The following is a 20,813-nucleotide window of genomic DNA, read 5'->3' on the forward strand; positions in this document are numbered from 1 at the left end:
TGACCTGGGATTAAGCTCCATATTTACTTTTAGGACTGACTGTTGTACAAAACAGTGCTTCAGTCTAACTTTATTAAAATGTGGAAACCTGTATCTCCAGTTTGATGGTAACAATTTGTATTAACTGTACAGGACATGGTTGGGGTCAGAGACAATGTTGTTGGCCAGCCTTAATATGTTATTATGGTAGGCTGATTCATAGTCAATCATAGTCTGGCCTACAATCTTTGAGCAGGTTTTCATTTGGTGGAGCAGTTTCGACTTTAAAGTAGTGGACAAACACTTGTACCATGTAGTATTACAATATTGTAGAACACTCATAATCACAGAAGTAAAAAACAAAAGAAGAATTTGTCTACTTGTGCCAAAAGACCTTAGGCGATAAAGAAAATAAATTCTTTGTTTTGTCTTTTTGCAGACAGATTCAATGCGGTCTTTCCAGGATAACAGATGGTCTATCATTACACCCAAGTATTTGTATGAAAATACCCACTTGATTTTTTCATTATGGATAACAATAGGAACTTTATGAAAGTCAGATGGTGAACCAAATACAATTTCTTCCATTTTCTTTGTGTTAATCTCAAGAGCATTATTATGACTCCACTCGACCACTTTGTTCACGCCATGTTGGTGCAGCCCAGACCTGCCTTACTTACTTAACAGAGATAGCTGTATCATCAGAATACTTGAGAATGTATTGATTTTGTGTATCTGTACGGCAATCGTCGGTATAAAAAGTGAAAAGCATGGCTGAACTGACACAGCACAGGGGGTCCCAATATTGGTTGTGATGGTAGATGAAAGGGTTTGATTTTATCATTGCCACAAACGAGATACATTTGTAGTAACGATGGGGAAGGAGAGAAACAGACACACAGTGATTTTATATGTTTTTGTTGAATATTACAAGCAGTGGATTCAAATTCACTATAGTGATAAGTATCATCTTGTCTGACATCAGTTGTGCCAGTTATACACCCCAAAATCAACATAACAACGGTTTGGGACAAAAAATGTTTTTTAGAGTGTTCAGCACAGCAGTTTTAGATTTTAAAAGTCTTGTATTCCGCTGTAGTTCCAAGCAGATAAGTGAACAGAAAGGGTTCAGACATTTCAGGATCCTTGGCTGTTGTTGTGATTGTGGAATTGAACCTCCAACGCTTCCTGCACTTTCTCAACCTTGTATTGTAGCATTCTCTCCTTGACATTTGTGTCCTCAGCTGGAGATCAGTGTGTTTGAGGACCGGGGCTCAGGCAGCTCCAGTCCCAGCAGCAGCATGTCGTCGGCAGGAAGCAGCGCTCGGTGACTGGAGGGGCAGCGCCAGGCTTACGGGTACCACCACAGGGGCAGCGGGACTCTTACCAACATCCGCATGCTGAAACATGAGAGCACCAGGTTCTAAGACAAGTGGAGAGAGAAAGCGAGGAGGTGATCCACAGCATTCACACTCCCTGCTGGGGCCTACAATGTCCCACCTCGAGAACAGGAGCTGGCTTACTCATACACACTGGATATGCAACAGAATAAACACAAACGCAACAGAACCCACATGTAGGCTGTAGGCACATGTCCAGAGTGTCTGTGAGTGAATATCATTCACTCTCCAAGAACTATCCAAACCAAAATAATCATAACTTATTTTGTTCCACTTTTTCCACTCACCTTTTCTCTCATTCCATCACGTCTGTTTCCATGAATCAGACCATCTCTGTGTTATAGTTGATTCAGCAGGCTTAGCCCAGATCAGACTGGACATCAATGCTTTATTGTTTTCAGAGGGGTCACTATCACTACGTCTATCTGCTGACGCACTGGCAACGTAGTTTGCAGTCTGTGCTGTAGTGCGGTCAGTCTTCTCTATAATCCAATTTGAATTTCATTCCTTGGTATTTTTTTATATTAAAATTATATTTGAATTCTTAATGCTCAAATTTAGGCAATTATTAATATGTACTATGTACCTATACACTGTATACACAGGCCTATACTTTGCCAATATCACTACCAGCATGTGGTTGTTATAAGTTCTGTCCACTAGAGGACACTCCAACATTACCAATAGCGTTCTTGCTAAGTAATAATTAAGCGTAGACACAGCATAGTGACATTACGTTAGCACATTAAACGTTAAATTGTGATTCAGTCAGACTCAGAAAACTTTATGGTTCATCAGCCGTGACAAAAGCATTTCGTTTTCACATGTGGGTAGGCCAAGGCGAGAATGGCGAGATTCGCTAACGCTTGCTAACGCATTTATAAAAATTTCAGCATTCGATTAGTATTCATTTTTTTACTATTCAATTTATATTCGACTCCCACATTTAGTTCCAACAACTCTAATGTGTTGCAACTCTGAAATCCGGAGGGAAGAAAATGAAACAGCTTCCTGAGAGACCCAATGTTCTCTAGTCTCGCTGAATGAATGCATGCATGTCAGGTGGTCAGGGTCAAGCCGCTTTGAATGCTGGCAAATTGGGCCTGCTGTGGTATGGCTTGGTTCAATGCTCTGTTCACATGCATTTGGCTCCAGTATCAAACAGCTAACAGAGAGCACCTTGGATTATTTATCCTTCTCTTTCACAGCAGTGGATACTGGTGATCCACATCACAGCTGTAGGTCACACTCCTACGCACACACTCTATCTTTTCTACATACACGCATACAGATGCACACAACCATTACCAAGCACTTATACGGACACATACTGGTTAGGGGACATGCACGCACATGTATACACACAGCTGTGGCTAGTGGCCATGGGTTCTTTCACACACACAGATTTTGGCAGAAATAGACTCGACCCAGCCAGACAATATTCTCTGTGGTCTCAGCTCATTGCGAACGCAAGCAAACCCAAGCTGGTTTCTCTGGTTGTGTGTATCTGGTGTGTAGTGTGTGTGTGTGTGTGTGTGTGCGTGATATCAATTCCAGTCTTCCCTAGTGTGAGATGAAAGCTAATCATTAAGGAGACGTCAAAGAGCAAAGATCAGTTCCCTAAATGAAAAATGAACACTCTCTTGACACATTTTTGTCAACGTTGTTATCGCCACAGCTGCTTAATATACATAAGCCAGTATGGGTGTTAATGACAGGAGTGCGTGTGTGTGTATATGTAGGTGTGTGTTGGAGAATTAGTTTAAAATGAGTTTAAAACATGAAACTTTTTTAGTCCATCTATGTGGCTCTCAAACCAGATGCTGATTACTTTTAAATTTTGCAAAATTTGCAAAATCAAAACGGTAGTGATTAAAAAGACAAAGAGTATATTGTTGCTGACATGCACACAACTAAAAATGCAAATAAAACTTGCTCAAAAAAGCAATTAAATAAAACAGGATTTCAGAGATGTTGATGCAGATGGTCTAAAACCTCAGACCAGAAATATATCTATCATCAAAAGCCTGTTTATCATTGCCAGCCATCATTTCTCAGTTTTGTATCATCAGGAAATATAGTAATCAGTTTATGGTGTGTCAGTGAATCACTGCTGTAGCACCCTCTAGGGTCGGCCTGAGGACATCCTCTTCTTTTAGCTTCCAAAAAAGAACACACAAAAGATTGAGTTCAAAGACAAAGTTATATGATTCATATCACTTCTAAAAGGATACAGTAATTTAAATGTATCTGAAGCTCTTTAATGAAACCTAATATTCATCAAACACTACTTATTTACAATACTGCACTACTCTTCAGTTATCCTAACACAATATCTGCACACATTTATGCAGCCTGAGGGGCATAAAATGTGTCTTATTTTGTGGGAAATAGTGTCTCCTGTGTGACTCAAATGTGTGGAGGTTGTTGAAAGAAAAGATGATCAGTATGTAGCAAAACTGCTGATGCCAGTAGACAGCACACCCACAAAACATCTAACAAAAGACAAGACTTCTGAAAAAACTTCTGTCTGCATATTTTATTTATGTTGCCACAGTCTTCTTCTTCCTTTCAACCATTTTCCATGTTGTTTTCTTTAATCTTGTCTCATAACATGATCTCTTAATTAACTCTGGGAGTGTCGCCCTTTGCCTTTGCTTTAGCCACATAAGCTACAAGCAAACCCTCAGCAGAGCCCCTGCTTTGAAACCAGCCTTGTATAGTTTTACCACAAGATAAAGTTAAACTTTTCACTGAAAAGTCATTGAAGGTTTTTTTTTTGTTTCTCATCTATAAAAATTGTCCAGTGAAAAGTTTAATTTCAACATTTTACTACCCGAATGACAAACATTTTACCACAGCAGTTCAGTTGTGCTTGTGTTCAGCCTCCTGTGCTTTTGATGCCTTCATGTTTCATCCCAATGGAATGGATACCCGACCTGGAGCTGATGGACTGACCAATTTAAAATGACTCAACACTGCCAATAAGCAAATAAAGGAGCTCTATGGACAATGTATAAAGAAAAAAAAAACAACGAGTGTATATGATCTGTACAGGAGAAGAACTTTACTGAACATGCTTGTCAATGTTTATCCACGCTGAGTTTGTGGAGTGTAAAGAAGAGGAAAGAAATGCCATAATACTATTAATTCCAAAACATCACTTTGCTCAGTATAAGTCCCTAAACACATTTTTAATGTTTTGATATTCTCTCTAAATTGGGCATCAAGTGAAAGAGCAGCCATGAAAGCATATTGTCTGTACAGCTGTGAGCTGCTGTGTAGTATCTTCAGTATGATGAAGGTTGATTATGTAGCTTATGACATTGTTAATAATAATAACGATGTCAGTTAATTTGGTGGAGGTAAACAGAGAGGTGATGATGTGCCAAATTCATAGGTGGAAATTCTTAAAAGGAATACTTTGACATTTTGGGAAATATGCTCATACGTTTTCTTATGAGTAAGATGAGAAGATCAATACTACTCTCATGTCTGTACAGTAAACATGAAGCTACCATGAACAACCAGTTATTGTAGCTTAGCTTAGTATAAACCTGGTAATACTGTGAATTGACATTTTTACACTTCTGTTTTTATACAGATTAAACTACAAATGAGATGTAACATGTAAATTAGTTACCTTTAGAAGTGCTCATAGGCAAATCCTGTTACATTTTAGCAGATTCCTCCAGTCTTTATGCTCTGCTAAACTAACTGATGGAAGAAGTACACAGATCCTTTATTTTAGTAAAAGTAAAGTAAGTATGATGCACTTACTGCACTAGACTTATAAACAAAACTTAGAAAAACTTAGAAAATACTTGAAGCAGATTGATTTGGCTGGAATATTTTTACTGCACTGGGGGGTTCTTTAAATGGTTTTGAGAAATTAAGGAGGTAGACTTCAATTAGAGACTAAAATGACTTGATGAGGATATTTTTTGCAGGGAACAACTGCATCATCATTTGAAATGTGATTATATGTTTTGTTTGAAAAATCTTATGACATATCATCATAATGAATATGATGAATGATAAATGATGATTAATACCTCTGAAATGTGGTGGAGCAGAAGTACAAATACCTCAAAATTGTATTTAAGTACAATACTTAAACTAACTATAATCATCTAATTCTCAGCAGGAAAGTGAATGAGAATTTGCCAAAATGTCGAACTATTCCTTTAAGACTGCGAGGAGACAGAAGCACTGTGTGCCGGCATTAAAGGCATTAATATGTAGCTTGTCCTTTCAGGAATGACCTCTTTGATTAATGACGACAACCAGGGGAGTGAAGATTATGAAAACTATGAAAAGATGTGCATTGAGATACAAATACATTATTATGTAGTAGCTTAAACTTTGACCCACTATCACACTGGCTGTCAAGATAACCTCTGTGCCAAAACATGTCTTTGGAAAAGACAATGAGATATAAAGCTTGTGGGTCAGGTGGTGATGTACAGTATAGTCCATTTCAGTATGTAAATTCTCATGCCATATATTTATCTCTGTACTGTATATGAGAGTGCAGCCAGTTTGTTCAGATACGTGGAGTCATCAGTGAGCTCTGATATGTATATTAAACTGTTTCTAGTGAGAGATTATTCATAGTGCAATATGATGTCTTCCTAAAAATATAAAAGACGATATATAGAGTCTTGGTACCAGCCTCTTTGAGTGCTTGCTTGAGTTCTGAGCTGTTTTGGCTCGGGCAGACTAATACTGCATTGATGTTTAATACTGCATGATTTGTGTGTAAACAACGTGAGTACCAGAGGATGAGAAGTGAAATCCCTGATCAACAAAGTCGGTCCCTCAGTTGTGCTGCTTAGAAAGAGGAATTTGTATCTTATCTTGATGCTATTTATGTGTTTACATAGATTATTTACATATTAATTGAAATGGATTCATGTATATTTTTTTTTCTCAAAGCTGATTATTATTTGAAACTCGAGGAGAAAAGTTTCAAATGCCTCCAAGAGATAAATAAAGTATCTCATAAAGTTGATGGGAAAAGACTGAGTTATTGTGACTGCAGGCTGACTGCCGCTATCTAAGCAGGTTTGATTTATGTTGTTGCTGAGAAACTGGATGCATACTGCGTCTCTGCTCTGAGTTCATATGAGGTCGATGTTGGGCGCTCTCTCTCTCTCGCTCTCTGTGTCTCTCTCTCTTGCTCTCTCAATGTGTCTCTCTCGCTCTTTCTTTCTCAGTCACGCACATCAGGAAAATCGAGGGAAGGGAACTCCACACTGAAGCCGTGTCATCTCACCTGAGGACAGGATCTCCAGGTTGTCGGTACTGCAGGTAAAATCCATGTTCAATAAGGAGAGATCATTTGAAAGTGAATAACAATGTTTATTGAGATTAGCAACATGGTAAGATCTTTTGTTTTTGCGATTAGACTACATCATTGTGAATCCTCTTCATAAAGTGTAGGCCCATATGAAGATGGGAGGCAGGAAAGGATCCCCTGGAGTCTAGACGCTGGTGGTAGTGGAATGGAGCCAGCAGATGATTGATGGAAGCTGAGTCTCCCATGATATCATGGAGGTCATGGAGGTGATGGGGAGGAGAATATATATATATATATATATATATATATGATATTTAAAGAACGGTATCAAGGGTCTGATTGTCATCGGAGTGTATATTGTGAATGTACTGTAGGGATTTTGACAGTGTGGGAAAGCGACATTCATCCATCAATGAAACAAGACAATGTGAGGGAAGAGATCTTCCTCATTGAACTTTCACCAAAGCTTCATGAAAATCGATTAATCTAGTGTTTAGTCTTAAAATCTTACTGACACTGACAGATTATCCTCTTTTGAGTTGATTTGCCAAATGTATCGGACAACATTTGCCTCTTTACACATCAAAAAGATACAGAGGAACATTAACATTCACATGTAGTCTAGTGTCCCCAGTCCTTACCCAAATTCAATATTCACTTTCCTTGTAGCTCAGTAAAGTTAGAGTTTGAGAAACAAAAACAGTAAGCTGAAAGATGCTGTAAAGCTCTGTGGAGATTTGAGCTGTTTTCTGTGGATTCATCACTATGAAAGACCCCCTTTTGCATATAGTCATGATCCATTTTTAAAACAAAAATGTTGATTATAGCAGCTTTAAGCTTACAGGGTTGTGGTTTTTATAATGCATTTCTTCATGTATTTATTCACTCAGAATGATTGGTTTCCCCTCAGATTTGCAGGGGAAATTACGTCATGTATGTAATTTATGTGGTATAAAGATCTTTGCTCAGATCTCACCAGTAAAACAGGGTCAATCCACATTTGTTTAAGGTTAGATCAAAACCTGGGCATAACTGATAGGGATCTATATCTCTGTGCTATTTATATACCCCCAGTAGATGCTCAGTCTCCGTTGTCTGCCACACCAACCGTCACCCATCGGAACAAGCTTGACTCTGAAATAAATGAAAGTGGCAGAGAGGGAGTGCATCTCTGTCGGGCCTTTAGGCCTGTACATATTTAACGGTAGGTTCAGAGGGGAGATTCACATACTCCACAGCTCTTGGGTCTAGTGTAGTAGACTAAGCAGTCACTGACATGGACCCCTCCACTATCAGTGCATTCACTGTCAGACAGCAATCCCCCTTTTCAGACCACAACCAAATACATGTATTCTTTAAACTCTCGGATCAAATGAGTGACACAAAAAGGGAACGCAGTAAGCTGAATGACATATGACCAAAATCACTATGCCCCTAGCAGAGATTGTGTAAAGAAGGTCATTGATGATGTCAGTATGATATTTCATAAGGCAACTATTAAAGCTGACCTTATAAAACAAAAATGGAGGCCTGTTAAAAGACAAAACGCTGACAAATGGTTTGATCAAGAATGCAATCCATCAGAAAAGAAAATGAAAAACAGTGCCAACCAAACAACCCAAATTTTTAAGAAATTTTAAGCAAATATAAATGTACAATTAGGAACAAAAAACAAAATTATACCCACATGAGACTTGACGATATTGAGAATGCCATTAATCAAAATCAATTGTGGGATATGTGGGACAACTTCAACACAAAGCAACCACAAGCATTACCCATCCAAAATGGTGACATCTGGAGAGCACATTTTGAAAATCTGTACAAAGAAATACCAAAAAATCTAATTAATTCAGATCAATGTATTATAAAAGAAAAACTCCAAACATAAAATAAACAAGTGAAGATAACCAAAACCCCCTTGATTTCTCAATTACATGGGAACAACCGACTACACAGACAAAATCTCTCTGGCCAAGGAAAGCTTGTGGTCCAGACTACATTAAAAATGAATTGCTCAAATGCAGCACCCCAGAGATGCAGGGTGAAGTGTTAAAATTGTTCAATATTGTATTACAGTCAGGATGTTTTCCAGACATCTGGTGTAAAGGGCTCATTTACCCGATTAACAAGAGTGGGGACCAAATAGATCCTAGTAACTACCATGGCATCTGTGTCAGCAGTTGTCTACAGTAGGTAAATTATTCCGTAGTATTCTAAATAAAAGGATATTTCCTTGATGAACAGTCCATCTTGAGTAAAAATCAAATAGGCTTCCTCCCAAAACACTGCAGCCCCAACTATGTATATACCCCTCACACTTTAATTAACAAACATGTACACCAAACAACAAATGGTAAGATATTCACTTGTTTTATTTATTTCAGGTTTGACTATATTTGGTATTTGGTATTACAGACTTCTACATTGTGGTATAGAGGGCAAAATGTATGATATGGTTAAATCAATGTATTTGGAAAATAAGTGTGCTGTTAAAATTGGACAAATAAGTCCAGATTTATTTAATGTGTATATGAATGAACTTGCTGTTCAGTTGATTCAATGTGCTGCTCCTGGCCTCTCCCTCCTAGATAGAGAGGTGAAGTATCTGTTTTATGCTGATGACCTTGTTCTACTGTCTCCTACTAAACAAAGACTACAGCAACAGCTGAACACAGTGGAAAAATACTGTCAGAACTGGGCCCTGGCAGTAAATATGAAGAAAACTAATGTCATGATTTTTCAAAAACGCCCCAGATGTCAGGAGAACATATACCAGTTCACCATAAATAATCATATTATTGAACATAGTATGAGTTTTACCTACCTTGGTATAACTATAACAGCATCAGGGAGTTTAAACATGGCAGTGAATGCACTAAAAGAAAAAGCTTGAAGAGCTCCAAGTGCAATTAAGAGAAAATGTTATAATTTCCAAATTCCAATTAAAATCTGGCTTAAAATATTTGATGGTGTCATCCTGCCGATTGTGCTGTATGGTAGTGAAGTCTGGGGTCCACTCAGTCATCATAGCTATACCCGTTGGGACAAACATCAAACAGAATCTTTACATACAGAATCCAGCCTCCTAGATACCCTCCAATCCAAAGATCTCCAACCCCAAGAGCTGAGCCCAGAAAGAGTCCCCTTTGTCAGTTGGTGCCGAGACAAACTGCCCCTTCTCAGACACACTCTGAACAGTCTCACACCAACACTGCTTTCCAAACACCAATCAGAGTAAACCAAATTATTACGCAATATAAAGAAACTATTTAGAACATTGGAAAAAAGACACTAAAAGCCAAAGTAGATTAGTATGTTATCTGGCCCTAAAAAGAAATTATAACCTGGCAGAATATCTCTCTACTGTCAGAGATAGAAAGCAGAGACAGATCCTAACCAAGTACAGGCTCACTGACCACAAACTGGCAATCGAAAAAGGACAACACAAAAAAATCATGGCAACCAAAAGAAAACAAAATATGTGTTCACTGTTCGACAGGTGAGGTTGAGACAGAGACGCACTTCCTCCTACAATGTAAAACATTCAATGAAATAAGGAACATTTACTTTAACAAGTTCAAGTCTGTAATTTCAGATTTCAAAGAGTTTAGTGACCGCTTAAAATTAAAAATACTCCCAGGAGAAGGAGAAAGTGCATATTGCTGCCCAATATGTATCAATATGCCACGACATGAGGGACAATGAATGACCTAGATATACTCACACAAAGCGACATTCATGCCAATAAAGCAAAGTTGAATTTGAAAATCTGATTAGATACTTTCTTCTTACCATGCGATTATACATGTGCACAGTAGCTGTTACTATAAGTGTCCTGAGGGAGACTCTTTAACTGAATGTCAAAACTGACATTTAAAAGGCAAAGATTCAAATACTGTATGTTCAGCTGACACAACATGATGCACAACATTCCAGAAGAAATGCTCTACAAATTTGGATCAAGGAACACTGAAATTTGAGTTTAAAAATAGTTTGTTGTTAAGTTTTATGTCAAGAACCACCAAAATTGGAACCTCAATACACAAATGGATCAATGTGGGTAAACAATATGGTTTCCACTAACAAAAACAGTCTGCAACCGTGTGTGACTAATACGTAATTGGCCATAACTAGGCAACCCTTCTTCATCATAACAGTTGGTTTTAAGTTCAGGAGAGGGACAGTGCAGTGTCTGCAGAAGTTTCAATTAACCCCACAAAAAGCATAGAAAGACAGATAATGATTGTCCTGTTCTGACTGATTTTTAAGCAAATATGGGTTAAAACACACCAAATTTCTTTTATATTTTGGTGCCCAGACAACAACCAAACTGCTAAGACTAATTCTATTGCTAATTGAAATTTTTGAGACACTATTTATGCCTTTTTATCTAATTCAAGGTCTGAATTTATGACCAATTCATCTAAAATGTTCTCATAACTCTCTGTATTGCTACCACATATTACTAAGAAACATTCTGTGAGTTTGAAACTCTACTCTTTAAATATATAGTATTAATTTAAAACTCTGGTTTTGAAAATCTGAAAATAAGTGAAACAGCATTAGAAAAAAAAAATGCTTTTTTAAAGGGAAGATTTTCAGACTAAGCTCTAGACCAACTTGTTTCAATGGACATTTTTTGCAGCAGTGACGGTCCAGAGTGCCTTTTGTATCGGTGTGTGTGTGTGTGTGTGTGTGTGACCATGTGTGTATGTGTTTATAAGAGGTGTACAGTAGATCCATCATAGCCTGCTCATAAGACCAAAAATGAGTGATAACGTTCTGGCAGATATTGAGGCTTAGTTAAGATCACAGAAGTGGAGACAGAGGAGGAGCGGTGAGAGTGAACTGATATTTTCTCAAAGACAGCAGAAGAGTGAAGAAACATCTCAACACCTGTGGGGAAAGGTCACTCTCACGCTAACAAGCTGCTCTCTCGCTCCACACAGACCTCCTTTCTTCCACCAAATCTTTTTTTTTCCTGCCTTCTGCTAGATTGTTGCTGCAATTGTTTTGAGTTTCCAAGTTTTTAAATTCCTCATTCTTTGGCTGAACAACACTTTCTCTTTCCGTTCTACTTCCCCCACGCCCTTCCTGCTCTTTCATTCCCTATTATCTAAACAAGAAAAAGGTGGCCTTTTACACTGTTTTTTTCTGAGTCAGAGTCACGGACAGCCAGAAGGAGAAAAAAAAAGTCACTTTCTGGTATTGATTGGATAAAATGTTTATTCCCACAAATGACAGAAAATCAGTACGCCACCACTGCCTCAGTGTTCCAAAAATATTTTGACTGGCAGCGGTGCTTGGCAAATGCAGTGCAGTCATTATAGTGAAGTTTACAATTGTGTGCTTGCATGTAATGCATCAAACACGGAGCCCCTCAGGAGCAGCTTTTGGCATCAAAGAAAAGTCAGACCTGCAGTGACATTAGAGGAGGACCTGTAATCCACCAGTCTGCTCTTGACACTCATCTGTGTCTGGAATCACACATGAATACACGTTTTTTTCACAGACACGTTACACGACAGCTTCCCTGACAAAAACCGACCAAACAACAGGAGTTCAGTCAAAGAAAATATCTTGTAGTCCAACACAGCGTCTCGTCAGGCATCAAAACTGGCCATGCTCACTCAGGCCCACCAAACACTTAGATTCAAGATCACGGTGAGGTATGATGGTGCATTAAACCATATCTTGTGTGATGCAACATACAAGAAGATTCAGTGCTACGACTCCCTTTAAAGCATATACTGACATATTGTAGACAAAGCCCCACCCACACTTACATCCTTGTTTGAACATGTGTATGGATATTGTATATGATTTTGACCGTGACAACCTCAGTGCTCAGATGCTTCCTGAAGACAGAAAGAGGTAAAACATAGTGGAAACTGCAGGATTTGTCTCTCTGTGTTTTGGCCGCACTTGATTCATTGTGCTTAGCCCAGTCTTGGAGACTCTCCTTTACTGTAAATCAATTTTTTTCCCCTCTATACCCCTGCCCTGCCTGTTGGCTTTGGCATGAGCGTCCACTTGGTTTATTTAACCTCAGTCTGATTGACAGCCCTTGTGTTGTGTTTGCCGTTGGACCTTCCCCAAATGCAGCCCAAAATGCTACACACAAACACAATGTTAAGCATCCAAGGCTGGAAATGTGTGGTTCCAGTTAAAATGTCACTTCTGATCATCTTGTTTAATTGTAAAACAGAGGTTGTTGTGGTTTGCTCTTCTTATATCTGTTGCTAGAGGCAAATAAATGGTGCTGTGTCAGTCAATGCCTTCCTAACTGCTTTAAAATGTTGAGGAGACACAGGGATGAGTTCCTGCTGAGTGCTGGGGTGAAACGGGGATAAAGGTTGACAGAAGAAGAACTTTTAACGGTTGCCTCGGTTTTTTAGATCCAAGAACAAACTGTATGCCAAAAACAGGGGAAAAGGGCACAAAAGAGAGAGAAATAAACACAGAAAAGCTCATAAGGGACAATGAAACTACAGTACATGTTCATTCTAATGTGGCGTTTAATGTTGAATGTTAGACTCTCTTTTTAAATTGCATCCTTTTCTATGCCATGAGATAATTTGATTATTTGCAGTGTGCTCTTGTGAACATGTGCACCCTCACATTCATGTGCACAGGTTTGCATGCATGTGTTCCTGTACAAGATGTGTGTATGCAGTATTTCACAGCAGAGTTTGACCTACTGTAGTGTAATAATCCCATCACAATTACCACAGTGTAACGTTGTTGTGTCCACATACAGAAACATTTTTATCAAAAGCAACTCTGGCTTTTGAAAGATTAAAAGAGGTGTGACAACCTTTTGTCCCTTCCATAGGTCCAGATCCAGCTGCAGGACAAAAAAACTCATGTGGTACCTGAAATTAAATCAGAAATCCAGGGGGGATTTTTTTTCCTCTTCAGTTACAAATACATCTTTTTTCAAAGTAGCTATTTTTGAGGCGTTAGCATAAAATGAAGTACCAAAAGAACTAACAGGGGCTGGTACAGTGACTCTGTGGGTAGCTCTGCTGACTCACATGGACCCAATGACTTCTTATTTTCATACTTTTGGTCATCATCCCTATCTGTAAGAATAACATTGTACTAACCAAGTTAATTAATGATCTGTGGAAACCTGGCAACACTGCTACAACAAAGTAAAACAAGGCAAACACCGGGTTAGCAAGATTTATTTAGAGGAGAAAACTGTCAGCTATTAAGATTCATCACCATTTAAAGGCTGACTTCCTGGTTCAATGTTGCTGTAGTAACACAAACACAGTTTTTCTGTGCAATGAGGGATTATGATAGATGGGTTTGTTCGACATCTATCTGATCATCTGAATGTGTTTCTTGCACCATCAGATTTTGTTTTAAAGATGTCCTCACAGATTTCATTACTTTGGTGGAAGTAATGATATCATAACCAATAGAAACGGTGGACAAAACTGCAAAAATGACACCCAAGTTGTGACAAACTGGATATATCCTTTAACTACCAGTATGTTAATGTGATGGTGTCTGCTTTCTGCCCATTGCATACCGAAGAATGCGTAGCCTCCTGTGACCCAGAAAGCAAAATAATAAATGACAGTGCATTTGATTAAGTGTTATTTCTGATTTCATCATGTGCAACATGTTGAAAAAGTTGCTTGAAATTAGCAGCAATTTCAATAATTGACAGCCTACTTAACAGCAAACTGTTATGTGTGATGTTCATTCATGATCAAGTGGTTGTGGAAGTAACTTCATCTGTAATGTCATTGACTTGTTTTAATGTTGAATTCTAAAGACATGTTCAGTCGATTATAAGCAGGGATAAGGAAAAACATTTAAAACTCATGAATTCTTTCTGAGGCTGCAACGCACCAAATGCACCCTCCCTGGAATCAGGCCTGCACTAGCCCCGAGGACACAGGAGACATGAGTTTGCACACAGCACCACTCCACTCATCAAGCACTGAAAAGCCTGCACAGTTGTTTTCATCAGGGACAAGCTCATTCTCAGAAAACTAAAGAGAGGATAAACATGCATACTGTCTGGCAGCAGCAAAAAAAAACCACTACAGTGTATACATTCAGATTCATATGGCTCCTTCTTCTCCTTCCGCTCCTTTTTTCTTTGACAAATTCACCTCTGGTCATTTCTCTTCAGTACAAATATTTTCTTAACATATCCTTCCCTATCTGATCTTCTGTCATTTTCTGTGAATGCTTAATGTGGCATGTGTACATTGTGCAATTGCTGTTTGTGGGGGAATTTTGTGATTGGTGGCCAGAAACACAAAAAAAGGCATGCAGATTATTTTTCCAATGAGAAAACATGTGCCCGCACACAAACAGGCTGCACGCACACACACACACACATACACATACACAGGTCAAAACTCCCCTGAAACACACACATTGAGCATTGTGTTCCAGGTTTTATTTTGCACAGGAACATCTCCACTAGCAGTTCATTTAAGCAGAGAGAAGCACAGCTGGAGCCTCTGAGACGCAGACAGTGCAGTGGCAGTGACCATGCCAGACACACACACATACACACAAACACACACACACACATGTTGGAGATCATTCAATGACACTGTTCAGGTACATTACACAGAATTCCATCTCTTGCTTACCTTGTCAATTCAGTTATTGTAGTTACTGATATCAAATGTCACTTCTTTACCTTTCTGTAGTCATGTGCTTCCACTTTTCTCAAAAATATGTAATCCCACTTCTAGGTATAAGTGGTTGGTCTAAAGTGGTTGAGCAAAGTAATCCACCACTGTGAATATTATGTTTTCATTTATTTTCTTCAGTATTACCTCATACTTGAAACAAACCCCAGTTTCACTGGACACAGAAATGCTTTGAATCTGAATTGAGCTTTTGTATAGTAACCTGTGATTTCAGAGACCTCCTACATATTTGAATGGGCAGGGTAGATACAGTAAATACTGCATACAGTATAGTTGCATATTGCATGTACATGTAGTTAAGAGTCATGATGTACTCATCAGTAGCATCGTTGTTTTCTACAAACTTCAATATTTGCTGAAATGCTGAAGATTGTCACATCAATCTCTACACATTTATAGGAAAATATATACACGACCATGTCTTTGACAATAAATGACCACATCGCTGTTAGGATTGTGGAGATTAATTAGGAGAATGTCAGCAGTCAGATAAAAAACACAGCTATGTCCTTTGAAAGCGTGCAATTTTGACATTTGGGGATCATATTTTTCATGCAAACTTTGAGCTTACATATCAGTGTGGGGTGATACAGTACAAGTCTGACCAAAGTGTGATTCAAACTACAAAAAAGTTTCCATTCGGCCCTTACAATAACATCTTTACAGCAACCTCAGTTGAACCTCTTTGACATATTTGTTAAAAATTTGAGCAAACATATTAAAATATTTGACTTGAGTGAATATAATCTTGCTGAACCCCCAATCTTGCTCTCCACAGATTCTTTGGCTGACGCAGTGAGCATGACAACATCGTCAACATGGATCCAACAGAGATCCGTGGTGAGTAATTTTAATTGCTTCAACACATCCATCATCGTTTGTTTATTAGTTTTTCAAGCTCCGATGCCTCTTAGTTTTCATTAAAAATGTCTCAGAGAGAAATAATTTCAGTTTTTAAATCTCAACTGAAATGTTTGATATTTACAGGTGGCATCTGTGGTTTGGGTCCAACTCATTAGCAGGCTCAGGGACTGATGTCAGGGGGCCGAGTTTGGTGCTGTATCTTAAATGGAATGTGTGAGGTTTTCGACTAAAAATTTCCAAAATATATAACACTTGCCTCAGCGAGTGAATAGGGAGAAATCCTTGAAACACACACACAATCACTGATCTGGAGGACTCTACTGGAGTTCTAGCCAACACCAGATGATGAATCTATCCCCTGCTATGATAGTGATTGTAGTCTAATGCTGGATGAGAGGGGAGCTGTGTTACTGCTCTGGGATTGCTTGGGAGAACTGATGCTCTCCTGCAGAGTAATTTGGAAGCAGAAGTCAGTCAAAATGCTGTCAACATCTTACAGGGGACAATGTTCTCACTTTTTGGTCATCGTTTGTGCCAAAATAAAAGTGTCAAGAAACATTTTGCAACAAGACGGTCATTATGCCTGTAGCATTAACAGAAAAAAACATGGGTTTCAAGTGCTTTATGCGTTTTACTGCTCTATATATTGAGGGCTTCACTATTACACAATGTGAAACCTGAGGAAGAATCACATTCACTTGCATAAAATGGGAAAGTGAAGTTTGTTGTGCTCCACAATTTATATGTCTGCTACTTTATGCCACTAGGTGGCACTGTCATAAAGCAGGCACTAGTTGAGGTGCTGTGTATAGAGAGCTAAAGAGTCAAGATGGCTACTATTGAATGTACGATATTATGCTGCTACTGAGAACCATGTTTTGCTTTACTGTTAGCCTGTTGAGGTAAATGGCATTTGTTAAAGACTCCAACGTTCTTTTATTCATGACCTCACCTTACATTTTGGCGACAAGTGAACCTACATGTTTTGCCTCATGTTTTACCGACTCAACAAGGCTGGAAACGTGCTTCCACCTCCAATGTTATTTGCCTTGCCCGGGAGAGTCACCAATGCTTTTCGACATGTGGATGCGGATTTTCAACAACTACTTTCTGGTGAATGCTTGGCCTGAAGTTCGCAAGAGAGCTACTTTACTTCATTGCCCCAGGCCGAGGGACATCAGATTTTCTACTCATTGCCTGATCTCGGAACCCCTTGGCTATCTGTCTGATGACAATTTAACCTCTAGGCGCAATGGCCAATATTTCAGGGCTTCCAGCGTAGCCAGCGAATATCTGGATAATGAATAACTGATATCCACGCTGGTTGTTGTTTACAGTTCGATTAGCAACTTGAGATGGTCCAGATGACATTTCAGCTAATCTCTATAAACAGATAGGAGTGCAGATAATTTTTTTTTTAAAAAAGCTAAGAAAAAAGCTAGATCATTGTCAAATGATAGCCAATGGGTTCCGAGATTGCATTTTGGCCAATGTGTTCTGCCTCTTTTGCTCTCCACACGACAGTTTACCTGCATGCAGCCAAAGCCCGCTCAAACATGATTGGTCCATGCTACTCAGACTACAAATGGACTAAAAACTGAAACCAGAATGCTTCTAGTGCCAACACCTTGTCGCGTTGCCTACAGATTCTGCATATATATACAGATATCTGTTTATAAAGGTTCATTGCCAGATACAGGTGACACTTTTCTCTCTGCTGTTGCTGCTTTAGAGAAACATTTCGCACCCAAAGTTGATGTTGTTGTGGAACAGCATGCCTTCACAAAGCAAAGACAAGCACTTCATGAGACTATTGCACAGTATGTGGCCATATTGCGTGAACTTGCCTCAAAATGCATATTTGGTGATAAAATGGAAAAAATGATCTGTGACCAGCTAATTCAACCTGTGACAAACTCCAGCATTAGGGAAAGGCTTTTGCTTGAACCAGATCTGACACTGGACAAAGCAGTTACTATTGCAACACAAGTGGAATCTGCTGTTCAACAAGCCAAGCAATTGCAGAAGATGGCACTGTCCCAGTGCAAGCTGTACAGTCCCGTCCACTCGCCTCTAAAAAGAAATACAAACAGTACACTCGCCCAAATAAGCCTTTCAAATGCCATTGCTACATCCTCTTGTAGCTGTTTCAGGTGTGGTTCTGACAAACATCTGGCTAAATTTCCTCCGTGCCCTGCAGCCAAGGCAACTTGTAAGTCTTGCCATAAAACTGGACATTTTGCCCATGTTTGCTGCTCATCCAAGACAAGTGATGAAGGTGAAATACAACTACTTAAACTGACTATGCTATACTTAAGTGACCCTTGCCATGCACCAGAGACACTTCTGTGCAAAATTAATATCAGTACACCTGCTTTTCTTGCCAATGAGCAGGCTCTGCAGTGTCTATTTTGCCACACCACATCTATGATCAGTACTTTGGTGACACACCACTGCTCCCACCTATTCGTCAGCTAGTGACCTACACAAGGAAAAGAATCCCTGTGTTTGGCTGCCTACAAGTCAAAGTGAGAAGAAGGAGTTTTAACTGCCTTAGCCACATTCTTTGTGGTGAAGAAGGGCACCCCTCTCCATTGGAAGAGATCCTATGGCTACCTTAAACATCTGCATTAAAGGAAATACTGTCCTTCCTCCACCCACTGCTTCACCTGCAACAACCCACAACTTTGTGCATAAGGTAAAAATTGAACCCTACTGTCAAACCAGTAAACCAGAAACTACGACGCCTAATTTTTGCTGTAAGGATTTCTGTCCCACCAGAACTGGACCTCTTGCTGAAAGCTGGCATCATTGAAAAATTGATGCATCACCTTGGGTTTCACCTATAATGTCACAGGACGGAAAACTAGTGGAATACGGATCTGCACTGACCTCCATGAACCAAATAAAGCTATGGTCACAGGCTAGTACCCCCCCTGCCTCATGTGGATGAACTGTTTGCAAACCTACAAGGTGCAAAGATGTTCTCTACAATTGATCTGGCTAATGCATACCACCAGCTGCCTTTCCATGAAGATAGCAGAGACCTTACAGTCCTTATCATACACGATGGTCATTTCATATTCTGTAGGGTTCCCTATAGCCTTGCATCGCTCCCCTCAGCCTTACAGAAAATGATGGTTGACATCCTCAAAGGCCTCCCAAGTGTCCAAAATTATTTGGTTGACCTCATTGTCTATGGCAACACACCTGCTGAACATGACCAGAACCTCAACACCGTCCTCCAAAAACTGAGAGGCTGGACTGGTGCTCAACGACAATAATTGTCACTTCAGGAAGACCTCCCTACACTTCCTAGGTCATGCCATCACTGCAGATGAAATCCCTCCTGACCAAGGGCACATTGATGCTGTCCTGAAAGCTCCCTCTCCATCTGACGTTGCTGTCCTGAGGCCTAGTATCGTGGTACTCAAAGTTTTTGCCTAATTTTGCAACATTTGTGGCCCCTACGCATGCATGTGCCAGTGACAAAGACACCTTTAATTGGACTCCTGCAGCACAAATCAGCTTTGAGGGAGTCAAGCAACTCCTTGTGGACAGTCCTGCACTTGCACTGTTCAACCCTTCTCTACGCCCTGTGATATCCACAGATGCAAGCGATTATGGACTTGGCGCTGATGTTGCAGAAGTGCAGCCTGATGGCACAGAAAAGCCTGTGGCTTTTGCTTCCTGCACACTGACTGTAACAGAGCTAAAGCATTCTACTGTTGAAAAAGAAGCACTTGTCTGTGTGTGGGCTGCAGAAAAATGGAGAACATACCTGTGGGGACGTCACTATACTCTACACACAGACCACCAGGCATTGACAACACTGCTCAACACAAAAGGAATCGGTCGGGCTGGAATGCATGTTGCCAGATGGTCTGCATGCCTGCTCTGTTTTGATAATGATGTCATCTACCGACTAGGCTCCCAGAACTACAGGGCTGATTGCCTCCCACGCCTTCCCTTACCTGTGCCTTCTGACTCCACCCTAGACGCAGAGCCTGAATTGGTGGCAAAGATTTCTGCTACCCTGAGCTCCCTCCCAGTTGCTGACTTTGACTCTGCCTGCTCCTCGTGTCTTGAACTGTCAGTCCTACGTTCACAAATGGAAAGTGGTTGGCCCCCCTCCATTGTATCAGTGACTGATGCACTGGCTCCATGATCAGACAAGATCATGGAGCCAAGATCAGAGGCAAGCTCTCAGTCAAGGACAAGGCTCAAGACTCATTGCACCACTCTCCCTACGGCACACACTTGCATACTAGAATCACCAAGGGATTGTCTGCACAAAGCAGCACCTGCGAGACCTCTACTGGTGGCCAAAAATTGACTCACAAGTACAGTCTTGCATTACCTCATGGATACTCTGCATGAATACTCTGCCAATCTAATGATAAAACAGCCTGTATTCACCCTGGTCCTATGCAACCTGTCCCACTGCCTGATGGGCCATGGAAGAAACTTGGCCTTGATATTGTTGGACCCTTTCACACAAATGTTCTTGCCTGCAGGTATTCAATCACACTGACAGACTGTTATTCCAAGTGTCCTGAGGTTGCCTTTTCACAT

The 20,813-nt window shown here is 39.8% G+C and overlaps 1 protein-coding gene across 2 annotated transcripts in view; it reads left to right on the top strand.

Moving 5' to 3' along the window:
* Window positions 1–20,813, top strand: part of golga7bb (golgin A7 family, member Bb) — a 223,120-nt gene that overhangs the window by 182,224 nt on the left and 20,083 nt on the right. For both annotated transcript variants that reach the window (XM_042432737.1, XM_042432738.1), the window contains 4 exons: window positions 1,224–1,432; window positions 6,599–6,692; window positions 6,790–6,947; window positions 16,153–16,214. In XM_042432737.1, the coding sequence (XP_042288671.1) occupies window positions 1,224–1,310 (87 nt within the window). In that variant the 3' untranslated portion in view covers window positions 1,311–1,432; window positions 6,599–6,692; window positions 6,790–6,947; window positions 16,153–16,214. The remainder of the gene's footprint in view (window positions 1–1,223; window positions 1,433–6,598; window positions 6,693–6,789; window positions 6,948–16,152; window positions 16,215–20,813) is intronic.

Source organism: Thunnus maccoyii, chromosome 14 (genome assembly GCF_910596095.1).
Source record: "Thunnus maccoyii chromosome 14, fThuMac1.1, whole genome shotgun sequence".
In the NCBI taxonomy this organism is placed as follows: domain Eukaryota; kingdom Metazoa; phylum Chordata; class Actinopteri; order Scombriformes; family Scombridae; genus Thunnus; species Thunnus maccoyii.